This window comes from Kryptolebias marmoratus, linkage group LG21 (assembly GCF_001649575.2).
Source record: "Kryptolebias marmoratus isolate JLee-2015 linkage group LG21, ASM164957v2, whole genome shotgun sequence".
Classification (NCBI taxonomy): Eukaryota; Metazoa; Chordata; class Actinopteri; order Cyprinodontiformes; family Rivulidae; genus Kryptolebias; species Kryptolebias marmoratus.
In genome coordinates, this window is record NC_051450.1 from 19337221 (window position 1) to 19354699 (window position 17479).

At 38.8% G+C, this 17479-nt stretch overlaps 1 protein-coding gene across 8 annotated transcripts in view; it reads right to left on the bottom strand.

The window, feature by feature from the left end:
- Positions 1-17479, bottom strand: part of relch (RAB11 binding and LisH domain, coiled-coil and HEAT repeat containing) — a 30152-nt gene that overhangs the window by 11991 nt on the left and 682 nt on the right. For 3 of the 8 annotated variants that reach the window (XR_005232585.1, XM_037973089.1, XM_017428410.3), the window contains exons 2-21: positions 14136-14225; positions 11247-11318; positions 11052-11107; positions 10817-10930; positions 10435-10629; positions 9462-9556; positions 8880-9009; positions 8631-8782; positions 7680-7755; positions 7508-7603; positions 6661-6684; positions 3534-3646; positions 3306-3396; positions 2339-2410; positions 2119-2259; positions 1802-1966; positions 1568-1715; positions 1299-1455; positions 589-712; positions 136-184 (exon numbers count right to left, since the gene is read on the bottom strand). Coding sequence is in view for 7 of the 8 variants with exons in the window: in XM_037973089.1 (XP_037829017.1) it covers positions 136-184; positions 589-712; positions 1299-1455; positions 1568-1715; positions 1802-1966; positions 2119-2259; positions 2339-2410; positions 3306-3396; positions 3534-3646; positions 6661-6684; positions 7508-7603; positions 7680-7755; positions 8631-8782; positions 8880-9009; positions 9462-9556; positions 10435-10629; positions 10817-10930; positions 11052-11107; positions 11247-11318; positions 14136-14225 (2160 nt within the window). In the remaining variant the exon portion in view is untranslated. The remainder of the gene's footprint in view (positions 1-135; positions 185-588; positions 713-1298; positions 1456-1567; positions 1716-1801; positions 1967-2118; positions 2260-2338; positions 2411-3305; positions 3397-3533; positions 3647-6660; positions 6685-7507; positions 7604-7679; positions 7756-8630; positions 8783-8879; positions 9010-9461; positions 9557-10434; positions 10630-10816; positions 10931-11051; positions 11108-11246; positions 11319-14135; positions 14226-17479) is intronic. The other 5 variants (XM_037973090.1, XM_017428413.3, XM_017428412.3 and 2 more) reach the window with 4 other exon arrangements.

Sequence of the window (17479 nt, forward strand, 5' to 3'; positions counted from 1 at the left end):
GCTTGTTTACATCAATGGTGTTTGTGTCTGAACTCCACCTATCATTTTTTTTTTTTTTGTAAGGCTGAGAAAAATCTCTGAGAATAAAATAAAACAACTAAAAAACAAAAAAACAAGCCCAAGAGTTTCCCTTACCAACATTCTCTTCAGAAAGTCGGAGAATCTCCTGGAACTGGGGCTTCACCTAAAAAGGAAAAGGCTGAATGAAAACATCTGACAGCTGTTTACATATCGTGCATTAATGTATCGTTATTAAGGTTAATTGTAAAAAATGTTTGATTAAAGACCAGAAAAACAACAGCTATTTGAAGCTAACATTATCAAAACATAAACAATTCAAAAACGGACATAATAAACTCATTGAACTGTTTTTTTTTTTGCTAAATTTACATTTAAACACCAATAATCATCATTTTACTGTAGTATAAAATTACGAGGACAAACAACTACAAACATTTATACTTTAAAAACCTAAAACTACAAATATGCTCGCATGATGAGCGAAACGACGACTTTAGGAATGTTTGTGACGGTCAAACTCTTGTGAAACTCAGCTGAATACTCTTATTGTCGTGTTATTTTGTTTACCTTTGTGTTGGTGAAAATCTTGCCAAAGGTGCGACAGAACCTCCAGAAAAAGCGGGAGAACTCGTGGACACATGTTGAGGACGTGACATTGATGCGACCCACGATCTCTATGAGCTGAGGCAGTCTGGGAAAAAATGTCAAAAACTAAATTAGAAAATTGTGCATGCATACTTGTGCTTAATCATTTCAACATGTTGCTCAAAAGTTTTGCATTCAAACCATTCAGTGTTCTCATAACCTCATTTTTTAAAAACAATTTCAGCAACTTCGGCTCAAATTTGGTGTAATTTCAAAACATTTAATTTGTTACAGAAAGTCAATAAGAACAGCAAAATAAGCAAAAAAAACAAAGTTTAAACAGCTTAACAGTGCTAGGGAAGTGTGCTTGAATGAAGGGAACAGGTTGTGTGGTGGGTTCTGTAATATCCTGTTTATGTAATAACAAAAACATTTTTTTTCCAAAAATATTTCACAAGAAACGACTACTGAGCTCTTCATGTTGTTACGATCGTAAAAACTAATAAAATCAGCAAATGAAGTAGATTTTAAGGATATTTTAGATTATGGCACAATATAATTTAGTTAAACATCAATAAACCATTGAAGAAGTGCATTTACTAAACCCAAAAGTAGTTATTTAAGGTTTTGTTAACGTTGAAGTAAGGGACAGAGGCGATGTAAGTCAGTGTGAGTTAATTTATGGTTCTTACAGTTGGTTGACCACCCATAGCAGGCTTTCCCAGCCCGTAGTTCCTTCATGCTCCAGCTGGTGGTCGTAGAGGAGCAGCAAGGCGCTCAGCATCTCTCTGCTACCAATGATGGTGGCCATGTCCTGCAGGGGAGAAGCTGGTCTGGGGAACCGGGTCACTGCAGGACCAAAGATACAAAAAAATGGGATTCATTAACCCCTGAACACAAGTCTCTGCATCTGCTGAAATCCCTGCCACCTTCAGAGAGTCTGTGTGTGCATCCATCTCACCTTCTATTGTAGGTATGTCTCCGTGGAGTTTGGCTCTACTGCTGAATGGTGCGTTCTGCAGCACCACGGCAAACAACGGAGGAATGAGAGACTGAAGGGCTGACAGAAAAATGTGCAGCTTGTGTTCATCCAGACCATGTTCTCCCTGCTGCAGGAAAAAAAGTAGCAGTTAGGATGACAAGCGGACGAGCAGAGTTTTCAGCCTTTAGATGACAGGTCAGCTGTCCTGTTTACCCTGAGTAGTTTCTCTATCCGTGCCAGCAGAGAAGGAATGAGCGAAGTGTGCAGGGTGCCCAGCTCTGTGGTCCAGGCAGCAAAGGCAGGAATGAAGACTTGGTGGACTGCATTGACCACTCGCTCCGATGGGTCCCCGAGGGACAGAAGCATTAACTCAAAACCCTGCGATGAACGAAAAAGGCGAATAAAGAGTGACCACAGCATATATACAGACAACACTGATAAACCAAACAGCAATAATGTCGAAACACTCAGGGCTGACTGCTTTTGGTCGCATTACACCTTGATTTATGTTTTCTTGTGAACAATTTTACCTGGGAGTACTTGTCAGAGTCATCAATGTACCCCATGATGATTCCCAGGCTCTTGACCACTGCCTCCCTCACCATGTCAGCCTTGTCCTCAGCAAGCATCTGCTGCAGCATGGACAACACCAGGGAGCTACGGATCTCCTTCTAAAACAACACAAAGGAAAAAGTCAGTTCAGCATTAATAAAAAGTCTTGTTTTCCCTCTGTGCACAATCTGTTCTTACAGGCAGGTACGGAGCCAGGGCTCCACAGGCCTCAGCCACCAACAGTCTCCTCTCAGGATATTTGTGGTTGATCTATGAAGGACGAATTTAGACAAAAGAAACGTTAAAGATAAAAGAGGAGCATAAAGGAAGGGATACATGGACTGGAGGGCAGTCAGAGAGGAATGGAAACAGCGAGAGTATCACAAACAGGCTGACCCTGTGGAAACCGCAAATTTGTCTTTCTCTGCAGATTCTCAGCCTCCAGACTGCTGGCAGACGTCGTTGCCACGGCAACGGATTTTGTTTAGCGCGAATGTGGTGGCACGGGAGGAAATAAAAACAAAGCTGCTATCTCGTTCACGACAGAGCACTCTCACGGAGGTATTAATTGCTGTTTTCTGTAATCAGAAAATGAAACTGCAACAACGGGAAACGGTTCAACCAATTTTCTTGTCTTTTGGAGCAAAATATTTATTGTCAAAACTTTGAGGCACAAAGTGAAACTTTACAAAATTAAATGTCTGGTATTACCTGAAGGAATGCATATCCCCCGCAGCCTAAGATCATCTTCAGCTGACAAGGGGCTGAGTTACAGCCACTTCGGTAAAACCACATAAGTAACATTAAGCAGGATTTTAGGCAGTATTGCAAAATCTTGCAAGACGTATGAGCGCTCAGAGAATGTGTTTAGGATGACTCTCAGCTACTGCCACTCTGAATTTGAGCTCAATGTCTGTAAAAGTGGCTTAGTTATAACCATACTGCTGTTTGCTAATATAATCTGCTCACTGGTTCAGGAGATATTTTGCGAAAATAGACTCATAAACAAATAAAACAAAAGTATTTTTTTACCTAAGTCAAAAAAAGTGTATGACTAAGTTAGGATTTATAAATTGTCTAAACAATCTGGAAATGCTGGATGATGATTGCCTATAAATCACTGATATGAGTTGACAGGTGTATAAATTGATTGCAAAGCGATTACCTGTTCCCAGCACTGAGGAAGGAGCTCAGCCTCGACACGAGTGGGACCCACATGCCTCGCGAACGCAACGCAGCCTGTTAGGATCATTTGTCTTCCAACACAGACACAAATATGAAAAAAAAAAACCATCACTTCTCTTCTCAGGTAGATGGTAAAACAAAGTGAGAGATTAACGAGCCTAATATGTGGACATTAGAGTGTTTATAATCTGCACAGAAACGTACACACCTCTGCTCATCATCTGGTCTCTTGATGAGATTAAAGAGGATGTGCAGAAGCTGGTCCCTTTCTTTAGGCTCTGGATGAAGGCATGCCGTACACAGGATGAGGGGAATCAACTCCTGATGGTGAGAAGATGGACAGACAGAAAGGAGCTAGCATCAGATTAAACACAGTCTAGTTACAACGTACAAAGGAGTTGAAAAGGCCAGTCTGTGAAGTAAGAGGAATGCAAAAGAAGATCATGTGTATTAAAAAAAAAACAAAAGCATTCATTGTTAGAATGCTTTAATACTGCTGAAAACACTTACCTTAAATACCGTTTTTGGATTACAGTGACTCATTTGGTTTTAAAGTCACACACACACACACACACACACACACACACACACACACAGAGTTTAAGACACATACCATAGAAGCTTACAAAGTGCATGCACACACCCAAACTTGGCTGGATTATTGACAGACGCACACATACATAACACAATAGTTGCTTTCCCAAAACTGAGCTCTACCCCACAGTTCAGGCAGAGTTCATGGGCAACTGCAGCCAGAACGGAGAGAGCTCTGTTGCCCTTGATACACGGCCTCCATGGCCAAACTGTGGTCAGCCCTACATTCCCAACAAACATACACTGAAATTAGAGAGTGCACACAGAGTTAAAAATATATTTTTTTTCTTTCTTTCTTTCCCGAGAAGATCTCACACTTTCCTGCCAAGTCCTGGAGGAACAATCCTGCAGGGTGGACATACAGACAGCAGGAGCAGCCGGGTAGAGACGTGTTTGCGATTAGTCATTCGTCCAAAGCTGGACTAACTCTGTAAAGTCAGTGCCATGTTGCCTAACGTTTACAAAGTAAAAAATGGCAACGAAGTGTCAGGGAGTGAGCTTTTAGTGCTTAATGACAAGTCTGGTGAGATCAGTTCAAGTGTTAGAAACCAGAAAAATAATCATTTAACTGTCACAATCAATACACTTTCTGAACTAGCCTTTAAAAATATACTTTGAGTCTGTCAAAAGTTCTTACTTTTTAAAGTCAATAACATCAGCCTGAAAACGAAGCCCAAAAACCACCATGTTACTGATGTAGTTCAGTGTGAATCTTTGTGTTTCTGAAGCAGAGGCTCCTTCAGGAGGAGTCCACGTAAACACCGCGGCAGGGGAAAGGGGACAGAATAGCAGTCCTCAAAGAGCAGAGTTGTTACACACGGATACCAAAGGGCCTTCTGGAAGATCTAAGAGGATAATATCATTTTTTTGTTGAGAACTTCAGGAATTATTAGATATATTTTTGTGATCCATGACTTTTTACATGGACCAATATTTGATAAAAATGTACCCTTTTCTATAATCAAATATTTGTACCTGTTGCCTATAAAGTATAGTATAGTAATGCACCAAAAGTACTAATGTCGTCAATGATAAATCTTCTCTTTATTCAAATCAATGAATGGTTATATTACTAAGTTCTTCACAGGATTGCTGCCTTCAGGGGCTTGCGGGTTCAGTCTCACTGGGCTGAAACTGTTGGATAATAGTTGGCGATTCAAACTTGACTCAATATTGTGACAAAACATGCAAAATTTCCATCACTAAGAAGTCAAATTTCTCATTGAATTCTTAGTGATTGTGACCAAGTGACCACCAAGTTCTGCAGCCAGTTTTTGAAATTCACGGCGTATTTTTGTGTGCACGGCTCTCAAAATGGTATTCTTAACTGTGCACGTTAATGCTTTGCATTTTAAAATTTTAATCAATAATATATTAGTAGAATCCAAACCATTTCTAGAGAAAAATAAATGAATTGATGACTTTGTTTTGTCAGTATTTTTTAATCTTTTAATATAAATTAAAGGGGCAGTGGGGATAGGAAGCATTAACCTACTCTTCTGGGAAACTATTTAAAGGCCTACAGTCCAGTGATACTGAACTGTTTTTAAAGAATGAAATGAAGACTGATACGGTAAATGATGCAAAAAAGAAAGACCTGAAACGAATGCGGTCTTGTGTTATGAAGAAAAACACAAAGTGTTTACTGATTTACAGACCCTGATAATATAGCCAGGTGGCAGGCAGTCTCAATTTAATATTTTACCGTTTCAGGTCAAACACCTTTTGTTCTCGCGCGGGTGTCACATTTAAACAACTCTCCAGGCTTATGGTGGTTAGGAAGCCTCAAGCAGCTGTATTTATGGATGAATATACGGTGTCATGACTGGCAAACGTAACGGACGCAGTGCAAAGTCCACGCCACTCGAGGAGGACTCCAAAGCCTTATTGCTCCGTTGCGTTTTAATTTCTTGCCAACCTCTCCTTTCAGTTTGTTTACACTGATTTCGTAAAAAGATTAGGCGCTCCCTAACTGTCTCGGGTTGATTACACCTACATAACCACAGTTTTATGCAAAGCAGGCCAACTGAGAGCTACTACAACCAGACCTACCTCCCACACAAACTCAGTTTTGTGGTTTCTCAAGTTTCAATACTGCGCAAAATTCAAGCACTTTGTATTTCTGCACACACGGACACACACAAACAATAATTACATGCAAATAGTCAGAGTAAACAGAACTGCATTTAGGCTCATAGGAAAGAATCATTTTTTAATGTCTAAGTCCTGATCTTTAATGTTGAACTCGAGTTCTTTATGTCGAAAGGATAATTAAGTCAGTTATTAAAAAAATGCATTTTTTCATCACAGTTAAAAGCATAAAGCTGATTAATACCTAAATAAACAAAAAAAAAATAAAAATCTAAAGCATAAAATTGAAAGCAGCATTTTGCTCTACTTGTAAATCAGTTGCTCAGATCTTGTAAATTAACTGAAACCACATCATAAACCAATGTCATTTAGATGCTGGATAGTTTAAAGCTGCGACAAATGGCACAAAGAAAGAAATATGAGCAATAGAGAATAAATACACAATAGAGTTTAATGAAAAACAGAACCATGACCAACTCGAAGCGAAAACTGCTTCACTTTGGATAACATTACATCAAAGTTCAAATTTTTAATCTAAATCTGTTGGAGTCTCCATCAGCAGTTGTAGCTTCAGAGGCTGGTCATTGCTCTGATTATTCTTCCCTCCGGGTCGTGTCAGAACCATGCAGATGAGTGCGTGAAAGACTCACCTGGCAAAGATGTGCAACCATTCTCTAGAAGAGAGGCATGCATGAGAGCGAGAGAATGAGTGAGACAAAAAGAGGGAAATAAAAAGATAAAATAAAATAAAAACAGTGAAGGCAAAACGGCAGCAATTTGTGAGTGGGTGACACAAAACAGCAGAAGAACGATGAAGGCAGGAGAAAGGTGGTGACAGTCCAAATCAATAGATGAGACACGAGTCAGCAGGAGACTGCAGAGGTTTGATTCCTGGGAATCCTAAAATAAACTGCCAGAAGACAAGACTCTCTAAAGATGCTTCATGCACAGTTAGTAGGTTAAAGATATTTATTTGATTTTTCTGGTTTGACCACTAATAACACTACACATCACATCTAAGCTGAACTTTGGGAATAAATTAGGCTCAAATGAGGAAAGGAACAGAAGAAACACAGCAAATATTCCTGCCAGATCAGACAGTAAAACGTGTAAAATCTCCACAAAGGCAGCAATTTTTTTAAAGGTAAACGAAGAACAAAACCTTTAAAATGTTTATAAATGATGTGGTGTTTAGCATAAGAAATTTTTATTTGCAAAAGTAACAGAATTAAACATTCTGACAAATAATAAATCCACTCAGAGTCCCTTTATTTCTATTTGATTTAAAGGTTGTTGAGAACTGGTTCACACAAAACGCAGCCACAGTTTAGATAAAAAGTAGTAAAATGTAAATGATCAGAGTTTCTGAAACGTCCCCCCTGCTTATCCTTGCTGCTCTGTGTGTATCTATTGGACATTATGGCAGAATGTCTGTGATGATAGAGACACGGGGAGGAAGGGAAGAGAAGCAGGAAGAAGAGCAGGAAGCAGGGTTACCTCTCGTTTAGCAAGCAGGACATTGGGGACAATGTGAGGGAGGCAGCGGCCCAGCATCAGCATCACGCTCTCCTCGCTGTCTGCTATACGAGACACCTGGAGACAAGAGACATTACGTACTGCTCTGCTTTTAAATACAGCGGTTTTTACATGACTTTTTCGTGTTGCAGACCTCTGCTCCAAGGCGGCTGTCAGAGCACATTCTGCAAAAGGACAGCAAGGCTTGCTGGAAGGCTGGGGATAACTTCCTGGAATGCCAAAAACACAAAGTTGAAAACCGTCATTACCGTACAGTCTACGTTTGTTATTACCTCCATAAAAAGCTTGGAGATTGTCCTGACCACTAAATAACAGAGGACAGAACTGGGCCAAAAAGCTCAAATGCTGCCAGTTCTTTGCGTAAATCCTGAAGAAAAATGGACTAGATAGATGAAAAGTGAACAAAGGAGACATTACAGCAGCTCAGCAGGCATGGAGCACACCAACCTTTGTTTAGATACAGTCAAAATCTTAAAAACAAAATTAAAACTATACAGTGGAGGACACCTTAAAAAAGTGTTCAGTAGACTATTTCACCTGAAACTAAAACACTAAATACAGATTTAAATAAAGAGGTTAGAAGTAAAAAATGGAATTAAACTACTAAAAACAAGTATTTTATATTCTCTGTAAATGTGAGAAGATACTTTCTTCCCACAGGAGGACAGCCACTCTATTACCTCTTGTTTTAATGCATTATTTTACAAAGACAAAGAACTACCACCATCTACTGGTTATATACGGTTACTACACTGAAATGTCACTCATTCCTGTAATCATGTGCAGGATATTTGTTTTTGTCTCGTACAATAAATGTAGTAAGTACTAATTAAAGATGCACAACTTATAATCATAAATTTCAACCCTGACCTGCTCCATATTGACCAAAACAACAGAATCATAGACAAAATGGTACATTTCTAGAATCAAATTCTATATTTATGTTTGAAGTTTTTCACTTTCCATGTATCAGATCAGCTTGTGAAACAATTTTCCATGAACTGACCTGACAAGCACAAGCTCTAATCACTGTATTTGTGATGTTCAAGTCCTTTGTTTCCTGCAGGGTTGATGTTTTCCTCACCTGTTTGGCTGATCAAACTGGACACGACTTGTGACTTTGTTGCAGGCTTGTAGGTGGGGTTGTGATGTGTTCTGAGCAGAGGCAGGGGCAAGATCGTTTTCAGCTTCAGTGACCCCTCGGATGTCCAGATACTGACCGTTATCTGTCGGAGGCTGAGGATCAGAGATATACAGCACATGCAGTCAGAGTTAGTGCGGTAAATACGACAGCTACAGTCAAAAGACATCTCCACAAACAAGAACCACGCACCACAGGAGGAGGATTAGTGGAGCAAGAATTTGTAGTGGAAGAGGTGGAGGGGTGAGGTGAATTCTGGGAGCCCAGGTCCAGACTGGCAGGAGGCGGGGTGGAGACGGACTTTTTAAGAGTCTGGATCTCACTGAAATGAAAGGAAAGAAATGGATTATCAAAATAAAAGAGCATCTTTATTTTACACTGAGACAGTTTGTTATTGAGAAGATTCATTTTCTAATTAATTTTACAACAAGAAGAGTTCAGAAAAATGTCTCAGCTGTTACTAAGCTAACTCATAAATCTTAATAGTGGAAATGAGAGATTGTGCATTTAAAAGAAAAAAAAAAATCAACATTTGCATTTGGCTGTAATTTCCAGCAGCAGTGATATTTCTATCTGCTGGCTCTATCTTGTGGTAAGATTTATGGTAATCATGAAATTAAATTTCAGATTTTTACAGATACACCCAAATCTGCTCAGCAAACTGTACTTTTTGGTGAAAATACTGAACAACAACGAATAAAAGAGACCTAATCCTGTACCTTAAACAACCTGAGGCCCAGACACACAAAGAAGAACGTGCACTCCTGCACCCACCTTTGCAGTTTCTTGATCTGCTCAGCTAAACTCAGCTTCTCACTGTTGAGGAGGTTGAGCTGGTACTCCAGCTCCTGCACAACTTCTGTCTGCTGCTGTAAAATAATTAAAAAAAGGGTTTATTACGGGAATAAAAACACAGAACTTAACTTGAGTCATTTCAGGATTATCTAGGTAAAACTAAGATCAAAACGTAATTGTGATCCATGTTTTTGCTAGTTCTCAAACACCACTGCATTTGTAAAGTCAATAACTGCTGGTTACCAAGTAGCCTTTAGGAATCTTATGAAACTTAACAGCTGACTGATTTCAAACAAACAAAGGCTTGTTCTTTTTTTCATGTTTTATTTGCAGATTGAAGTCAGAACAGGGACATGTCTTTGTGTATTTAACAAAAACTTTTGATTTTATAGACTTTTCTGATCTGAACTTACCGTTTTATTTACATAGTAAAATACAAATGCAGGTGTACCTTCTTCATTTCATGATCCAGGTTACAGATTTTTTTTTTCTACTGCGTAACATTGTCTCTGGTATACATCACAAACTAGTCTGCACTTTAATTTAAATGACATATGTGACACTGACATAAAGATTCTTTAGATTTTTTAAACCATATTACCTGGAATTCTGCACAACAGAATAAGTTAAAAGTAAAGGTTTTAACATCTATTAAATCTGAAGGCCAGATTATACTCAAACATTGGCGCTTGAGTCATTTATAGTCATGCTTTAGACAGATTTCTCCTCTGTAGTTCTCCTCCAAAACAGAAATAACTGCTGAGAATATAAAACAGCTACACAGCAAGAATCCTAGAAATTGCAATGCTCCCATTTGTTTTAAACTATTAGAAGAAAGAAAATCCTTGGAAACTTGCTTCTTGCAGGAAAAGTAACTCATCTCCTTGAGTTTGTACAGGATGATGGAGACTCTGTACGCGCAGGACAGAAAGCAGGTTGTTTTTAACCACACCTGTTGTGACAGGTCGGGCTTCTTCGGGGGCTCGTGACCCGTGCAGTTCCCAGGAAGATCGCCAAAATCTACCCCGACTGCTGCATCAGCCTTGTCCCGAGGAGAAGTGAGGGTGCTGCCACAGCTCCTGTAGAGCTGCAACAGGTCGGGGGGTTTCGGGATGTTGAGGCCGACGTCATCCCACAACTCAAAGTCCTGACAAAAAAAAAAACAACAAAAAAAACCCTTACTTCTTTATGTCATCATATACAGGATTTAATGTAATTTTTCGTCTTTTTATTTACATTTAAACTGAGAACACAGCTCTAACGAAGGCCATTTGGACAAAAACATTCTTTCATCATGTCTGAACATGAAGCAGCCATAAAACAAAAGCTTTTACCTGATCATCGTTTTCATCAGAGAAGGTGATAGACGAGAGTTTGTATTCATTTTTTAGTAAGTATTCATTCACAAGAAAGTTTAAGGCTCTTTTCTCCAGTGGCCGTATGGGCTCCTGAGGTAGAAAAAAAGGATAAAGAAAGAGTCACTAGAGCCCTTCCAGAATATATATCTTAAAGATATTTTAATGAATAAAACCAATTTCAAGATTTTCCAATGATCCAGAGACTTCCCACCTGAATTTCAGGACTTGATTTGAAGTTTTTTCTCTCCTGAGATGGCACTTCGCTCTCTGAGAAGTTAGAAGATATGAAATTGTTGAACAGGTGCTGCTGGTCATCTACAGAAATTCTCTTAGCAACAACAACAAAAAAAGACAAAATCGTAACAAAATGGGTTCCAGTGGAGAAGAAGTTAAAAGTACGCCACACCTGCTGCCTGAGTCAAGTTTGCACGCAGAGCTTGTATGGTCTCCTTTGCTTTCCGTAGCTCAAACTCCAGCACTGGACAGGAAATGACAACACACACACACAGGAAGTGGATCCAACCAAAGGCAGGGAACAAACAAAACAAAGATGGGCTTGAAAAGAAGAACCAAACAAACACAAAAGATCTAAAAAGTCATAAAACAAAACAAAAAAAGGAGGCATGCAAATCATGGGTTCATAAAAACGCATGCAGCAGAGGATCATGGTCCACCTGTCCAAATGGTTGACAGGTGTGTGCGATGCACTGAGACACTTCTTGCCCTTGATTCCTCCAATTCAAAGCGCTGATGCGTCTAAATTTCTGAATGGGGTCTGATTTCACTTCAAACGAAGCGCATCCTGGATAATCTAGGAGCTGTCTGACACAGGTTTTTTCCTCGGCAAATGCCTAACCAATGAGTAATTATTCAATTTCCAGCCACTCAAAGGACAGCCACTGCTCAGGGAACTGGGATGTCAAGGATCAGATCATGGCAAAGAACTTCATTCAAATCTGATTCAGACATGGGGAAGATTTTTGTTTCTGACTCCCTAAAAAAATCAGAGGATTTTAAAAGATTTCAGAAACATCAGATGACTAAATACAGATTTTTTTTTTTTTTTACTTGCAAATTGAAATTTGGATTTCTAAATTAACACTGAACAAGGCAGAAAAAAACCCACACAAGATCTTCAGACACGTTAGAGTAAAAACACACGCAAAACGTTATAAGCGATGGAGCAGGAAAACAAGGTTGCATATCTGTGCACTGAAAATCTGTTCTTTCATCTGATCTCGTTATTAACCCCAAATCTGTCATCTAATGATTCAGACACAAACAATTAGGTAGGTCTCACACTTATATGGGTATGAGTTTATAATAGCAGCTCAGAAAGTGTAACCACAACCTCTTTTTAACCACATTTGATGGTTACATTTTTTTCCAATGTGGTCTTTTTATTTAAAAAAAAAGCACATTTTTACAAAAACGTAAGCCATCATAAAACGTTCCAACAGATCAAGAATGCACAGGTTGCAATCGCAACAAAATGGGGGAAAAAAAAAAAAACATGAACAAAATAACGAGGGGGGAGAGAGAAAACAAAAACAGAAAAGCAAGAAGCTAGTCTGGATGGAGTGACTTGTCCAGAGTTTCACTGGGGTTTGACCAACGTCAGGAGAGAGCCAGAAAACCCAGAGTCAGACAGCTGGGGGCAGACATCTTGGCAAGAAGAACAGGTCTTGGGGGATAAGCTTAAAAAGAGGAGGGGGATTGTGCCAATTTGGTGTATGGGAATGGTGTGGGGACAGGAGTAGTATAATTTGTAGGTATGAACTGAAACCAACATCTCTGCTGCACGGTTTAAACCGTCTCCTTCATACTTTGGTGCACCAACTGCTCAGCTGGTGACAGGAATGAGCCAAATACTGGCTTGACTGGTGCTAAGCATAGCTACAATAAAATTAAAGAATGACTTAATCTTTTTGCAAATAATTAAAAAGGATTGTCTTTTAAAATGGTGCACTTTTATGTTCTCAGGTGTCAGGGAAAAAAAAGAAAAGAAAGTGTTAGGTAGTCATAATCTGGTTTATAATGGAGGTACTGTCATTATTGCATGTTGGGCTTTATGTGTACAACTCTGTCCGATAATCTGAAGGATGTCCAGGGACAGAGAGGAAGTGCTCTGTGACTTGGTGCCGTTTTGAATAAATAAATATTATTTTAATGAAAAGATTATATTATGAACAGTCAAAGTTCCTGTACAAACACAAAGATTGTATGATAAGTTTAGCTCTTACAAAACAAAAATGGACTTGGCAAAACCTGAATTATTAGGTCAGAGGTTTAAAATAAATAAATATGAAAGTTAGAACATTGCAATCAATAAGTCTCAATTTTATGAACTTACAGAAGCAAACTATGTCTGTTTAGGTGTGTCTAAATCAGGGGTGGCCAATCCTGGTCCTCGAGGGCCACCATCCTAAATGTTTTACTTGTTTCTCTGCTCCAACACACCTGATTTGAATCAATGGGTGATTATCAGGCTTCTGCAGAACATGAAGAGGGAATTTAACCTCTGAATAAGATGTGTTGGAGCAGAAAAACAAGGAAAACATGCAGGATGGTTGCCTTTGAGGACCTTTTTTTTTTTTAAAGTGCTACTATTTTTGCAAATTGATGCATAGTTAATTTATTGAGTTTAATTTTTTACAAATCTATATAGTTGTGGACTGGGACAACATCATCAGCCTGAAAACAACATATGTGCTCATACTGGAGCTGCTGCTCCTGAAGGCAGAGCTGTGTGATGATGTGTCAGTGGTGGCAGACAACTGAAAATGCATTTGACTAAAACTGTCTAAAGGTGTGTCACGACAGAGCCACACGGAAAGGAGAGAAAGATTTTGAAAAATGCTGAGATCAGCCCTGCGTTAAAAATACCACAGACTGTCTTCATAACGTGACGGGTAGCAAAAAGAAGGTGAATACCTTCAACCAAGTCACAAAACAAACCCTCTGCATGTCTAAAAGTGGGATTTATTCACCTCAGAAGGATTACAAAATTTTGCAAATTAAAAGTGCTTCTACCAGGTGATTAAAGACAGAATGAAAGCCCAAATATTTGAATCATTTGACACCATGTGTTAAAAAATATATACCAAAATAAGAATGTGAAAGCAGTGAAGGAACGAAAACATCACAGTTAGTCATTAATGAGGCTCTTCTTTGTTGTACGTCCTTGTTTGTACGACAGTAATCCCTTTGGGAAATCTATTGTCCTGTCATCTTGTATTTCCCCGAGGTAAGCTGGGTTTCCTCCTTGGTGACCTGACGGCGTGGTTCATCTTACCTGCCACCCGTTCGTCTGTCTCCCGGTTGCCGTCATCTGAGTAACGTGCAAAGTCCAGAGAGTCCAAGGTGCTAATACTGCCTGCTCGATCTGCTCAGAGACACAGACACAGACGGAGTGAGAGACAAGTATATGCAAAGGGTGAGGAAGCGTTGTAGCAGGAGTTTGCTATTTTACTTAAGGTCTTATAATCCATCATCAGATAGAAGAGAGAACTAAGAATAGTGTAATAGGACATTATCGATGTGGTGTTAAATGTCTATTTTTCCCCATACTTTATGGAAACGCCCCTTAAATTACAGCTTAACAGATGAGTAGAGGAACAGCAACGTTCCTTTGTCCTTAGGACCAGGTAAAGTTGATAAATAAGCATACTCATGCTCATATTTCACCGAGCTCGGCTGCCCTGGTAGCTTTGTCGATGGTGTTAGCTTTCTTTCCACTGCACTGCGAGTGTGAGATTGGCCCTGTTTGTTCTCTGATATCCAGAAACAACAGAAGGTCAGGCCAAACGTAGCCTCGTTGGCCTAAAAGCCAAGTTTAGCCAAATTCTACTGGACAAACGGTGCGTACTAAAGATAACACCTTGCTGATGCTCACCATCAAAGAAAGAAGGTGGTTACTCCAGTTACAAATTTGATATTATGAATGTTTGATTACTTTTTGTGCTCCCTCTGGATATTATTACATCGGTTCATTAAAAGAGAGCCATTAAAATTAAAAAAGAAAAGAAAAAAGAAACACCAAACTTATATGAGGATGACAAATTTAAAAGTAATGGGCACACATGTGAAGATAATCAATCCTCAACATAACAGGTTTCAATTGCCTATTTTATTAACTTGAAAATGTTTGATTACATAAAGCAGATTTATTTACAGTGTCTGTGTGTGTGTCTCACATATTAAATGCATGACCGTACAGTTTCACAAAGTACAAATACCCTCAGTTCTGTGAGCAGACCGTGCAAAACATTTCAAAACTAGTATGCATTATGTGATTTGTACATCTCTGTACACAGCTGACCTTTCAATTATGTACAAGCTTGAGCACACACAATGGACAAACTCTGCTTCAGCCAGTCCAAAAATATCAATTAAACACTAAACGATAAGCGTACAGCGGAAACAGAAAGAAATATTTGAAAGGAATGGGGACAAACATAATACCAAAGAGAAACTAACAAGCTCATTTAGCTTAATTGAGGGATGTTTTGGCATAACCAGTCCTGATTGTGAAGACAGGATAATGGAGCACAGGAACATTAAACTGTTATCCTGAAATGCTACAAGTTTCATAAATATAGCAGCTGAGTGTTGATATCACATCAATTACTATAACTGCATAAACCCTGTCATATGACCAAATAACTACCCCATTACACCATCGCAGGCGAGGAGGAGAGAATCTCTGTCATACCTCCTTGTTGCAAATTAGCAAACTGCTGGGAGATATCTTGCTGTGTCATGTGGCTTGGAGCAACAGCTGCAAATGCAGCAGTGCTTCTCTGTCCATACGCTCAAATAAATAAATAAATAAATAAAATGAGGAGCTTATGACCAACAGGTCCAGACTGTGTCACAAAGGTCAGGTTAAGTACATCAAGCTGGTCAGCTGATTTCTGCTTTTATGGAGAGAAGATACATGACAGACACATCTTTATTTTGTTAGAAGAATCAGAAGTCTCAACATAACTGAGCCATGTGATTAAAGCACTATTTATAGTAATATATAGATTTAACGTAGCTAGGCAACGCAAACTATCAATGAAACAATGTGTCCTTTCATATTTCATCTTTTTGGCAAAAGTCCATCATGTTGTGCCACTTTCACCGTCTAGAACAACTTCTAAGATTACAGCACCTCAAACCGACCAAATTAGACTCAGCAATAATAAGTAAAGCTTTTAAATTGTAAAATGTTATTTACAGTTTATACACCTTTTTGAACGTCCGCTTTAAGGTAAAAATCACTGAAGAAATTGTTGCTGTATTAAATACAGAAAGCAGCTTTTTCAGAAAGTGTCCCCTCTTCCAATGGGAAGAAAAACAATCTACAACAATCTGTCTCGATGTCTCAGTTCATCTGGAGATTTATTCAAACTAAAAGACGAAGATCATTTCAACGATCACATGAGGTCTTGACTATCAAATTAAACTAAGATGAAGCCTGTTTTGGTCTATCGTACATTCACTTGTTTTACATTCACATTCAGTCAGACTGTCAGCTTTCCAGATCTTTTGTACACCTATAATACATATCTGACAGTTTATGATTTCTGCTCTGGGCTCTAAAGACCACAAAGCCAGTATTTAGTTGTACATGCTGGGATTTCACACTGATGTACAAATCTGCTAAAATAATCTGAAATTCACATCAAAGATTGTACAGAAACCCGTAGCATCAGGTCATTGTTCGCTGCTAACAAAAGCGAGATAAAATAAATCATTTAGTTTACATATAAAAGAAAGTTTTTTCTAAGTATTTATTTGTAATCTGGGAAAACCAACCCCCAGAACCTGCATTACTAAAAAGTTTAAATGATAATTGTATTGCCACTGTCATTAAGACACACCGACAAAGTTCAGCCTGAAAAATCCAAGTTATTCTGACTAAACACTGTAATAGCAATTTCAAGTTCTTTGGCTCTTATTGACAACATTACTTCTTTTTTATACCAATTTAGAGGTGTAATATAGCAACTAATCATCTAGATCCAAACAACAATGATTAGCAATAGTAAATATCATGCTCCCTTCACCATAAAGTCAAAAAAAAGATGGATGTATTATCATATTTAGAGTGACGTCCTGCAACTAAAATTACTCCATCAGCCAAACGATAACTGTGCCAATCATATTCCCTTCAGTTAAAGAAATAAAGTTTATGATTCTCCTTTAGGGAGATTGGGGCTTTGTCTACAGTAACTCATTGCATGGTAGGTTTAAAAGATAAGACAGCTATTCTGCACTAGTTTATTCTATTAAAAGTAACATAAGTGGATGAGGATGCTGCAGACATCAACAGCAAACCTAATTGTGGGTCTGTTACAGAGCAGTGCCACCATGCTCTGTCCTCATTTGATTTATTTTTATTTTTTCTGCAAACTGCAGTCCTCTTTTTAAGCTCAGAAATGTTGTTTTTGTCTGCAGCTGAATAAATAGTTGCAAGGCAGGTAATGCAAGAATTTTTCTCTTTCTGTGGCTGCTCCTGACAGCCTGAGGAAGAGGACGTTTTCCCCTCAAAAGGGAGCCATCACTGTCTGTCTGTCCCTGATAAATTCATCATCTTGCAGCAAAGTTGGCGGTGTTTTATGGGTTAGTGTCTTCTGTTCTGATCCACAA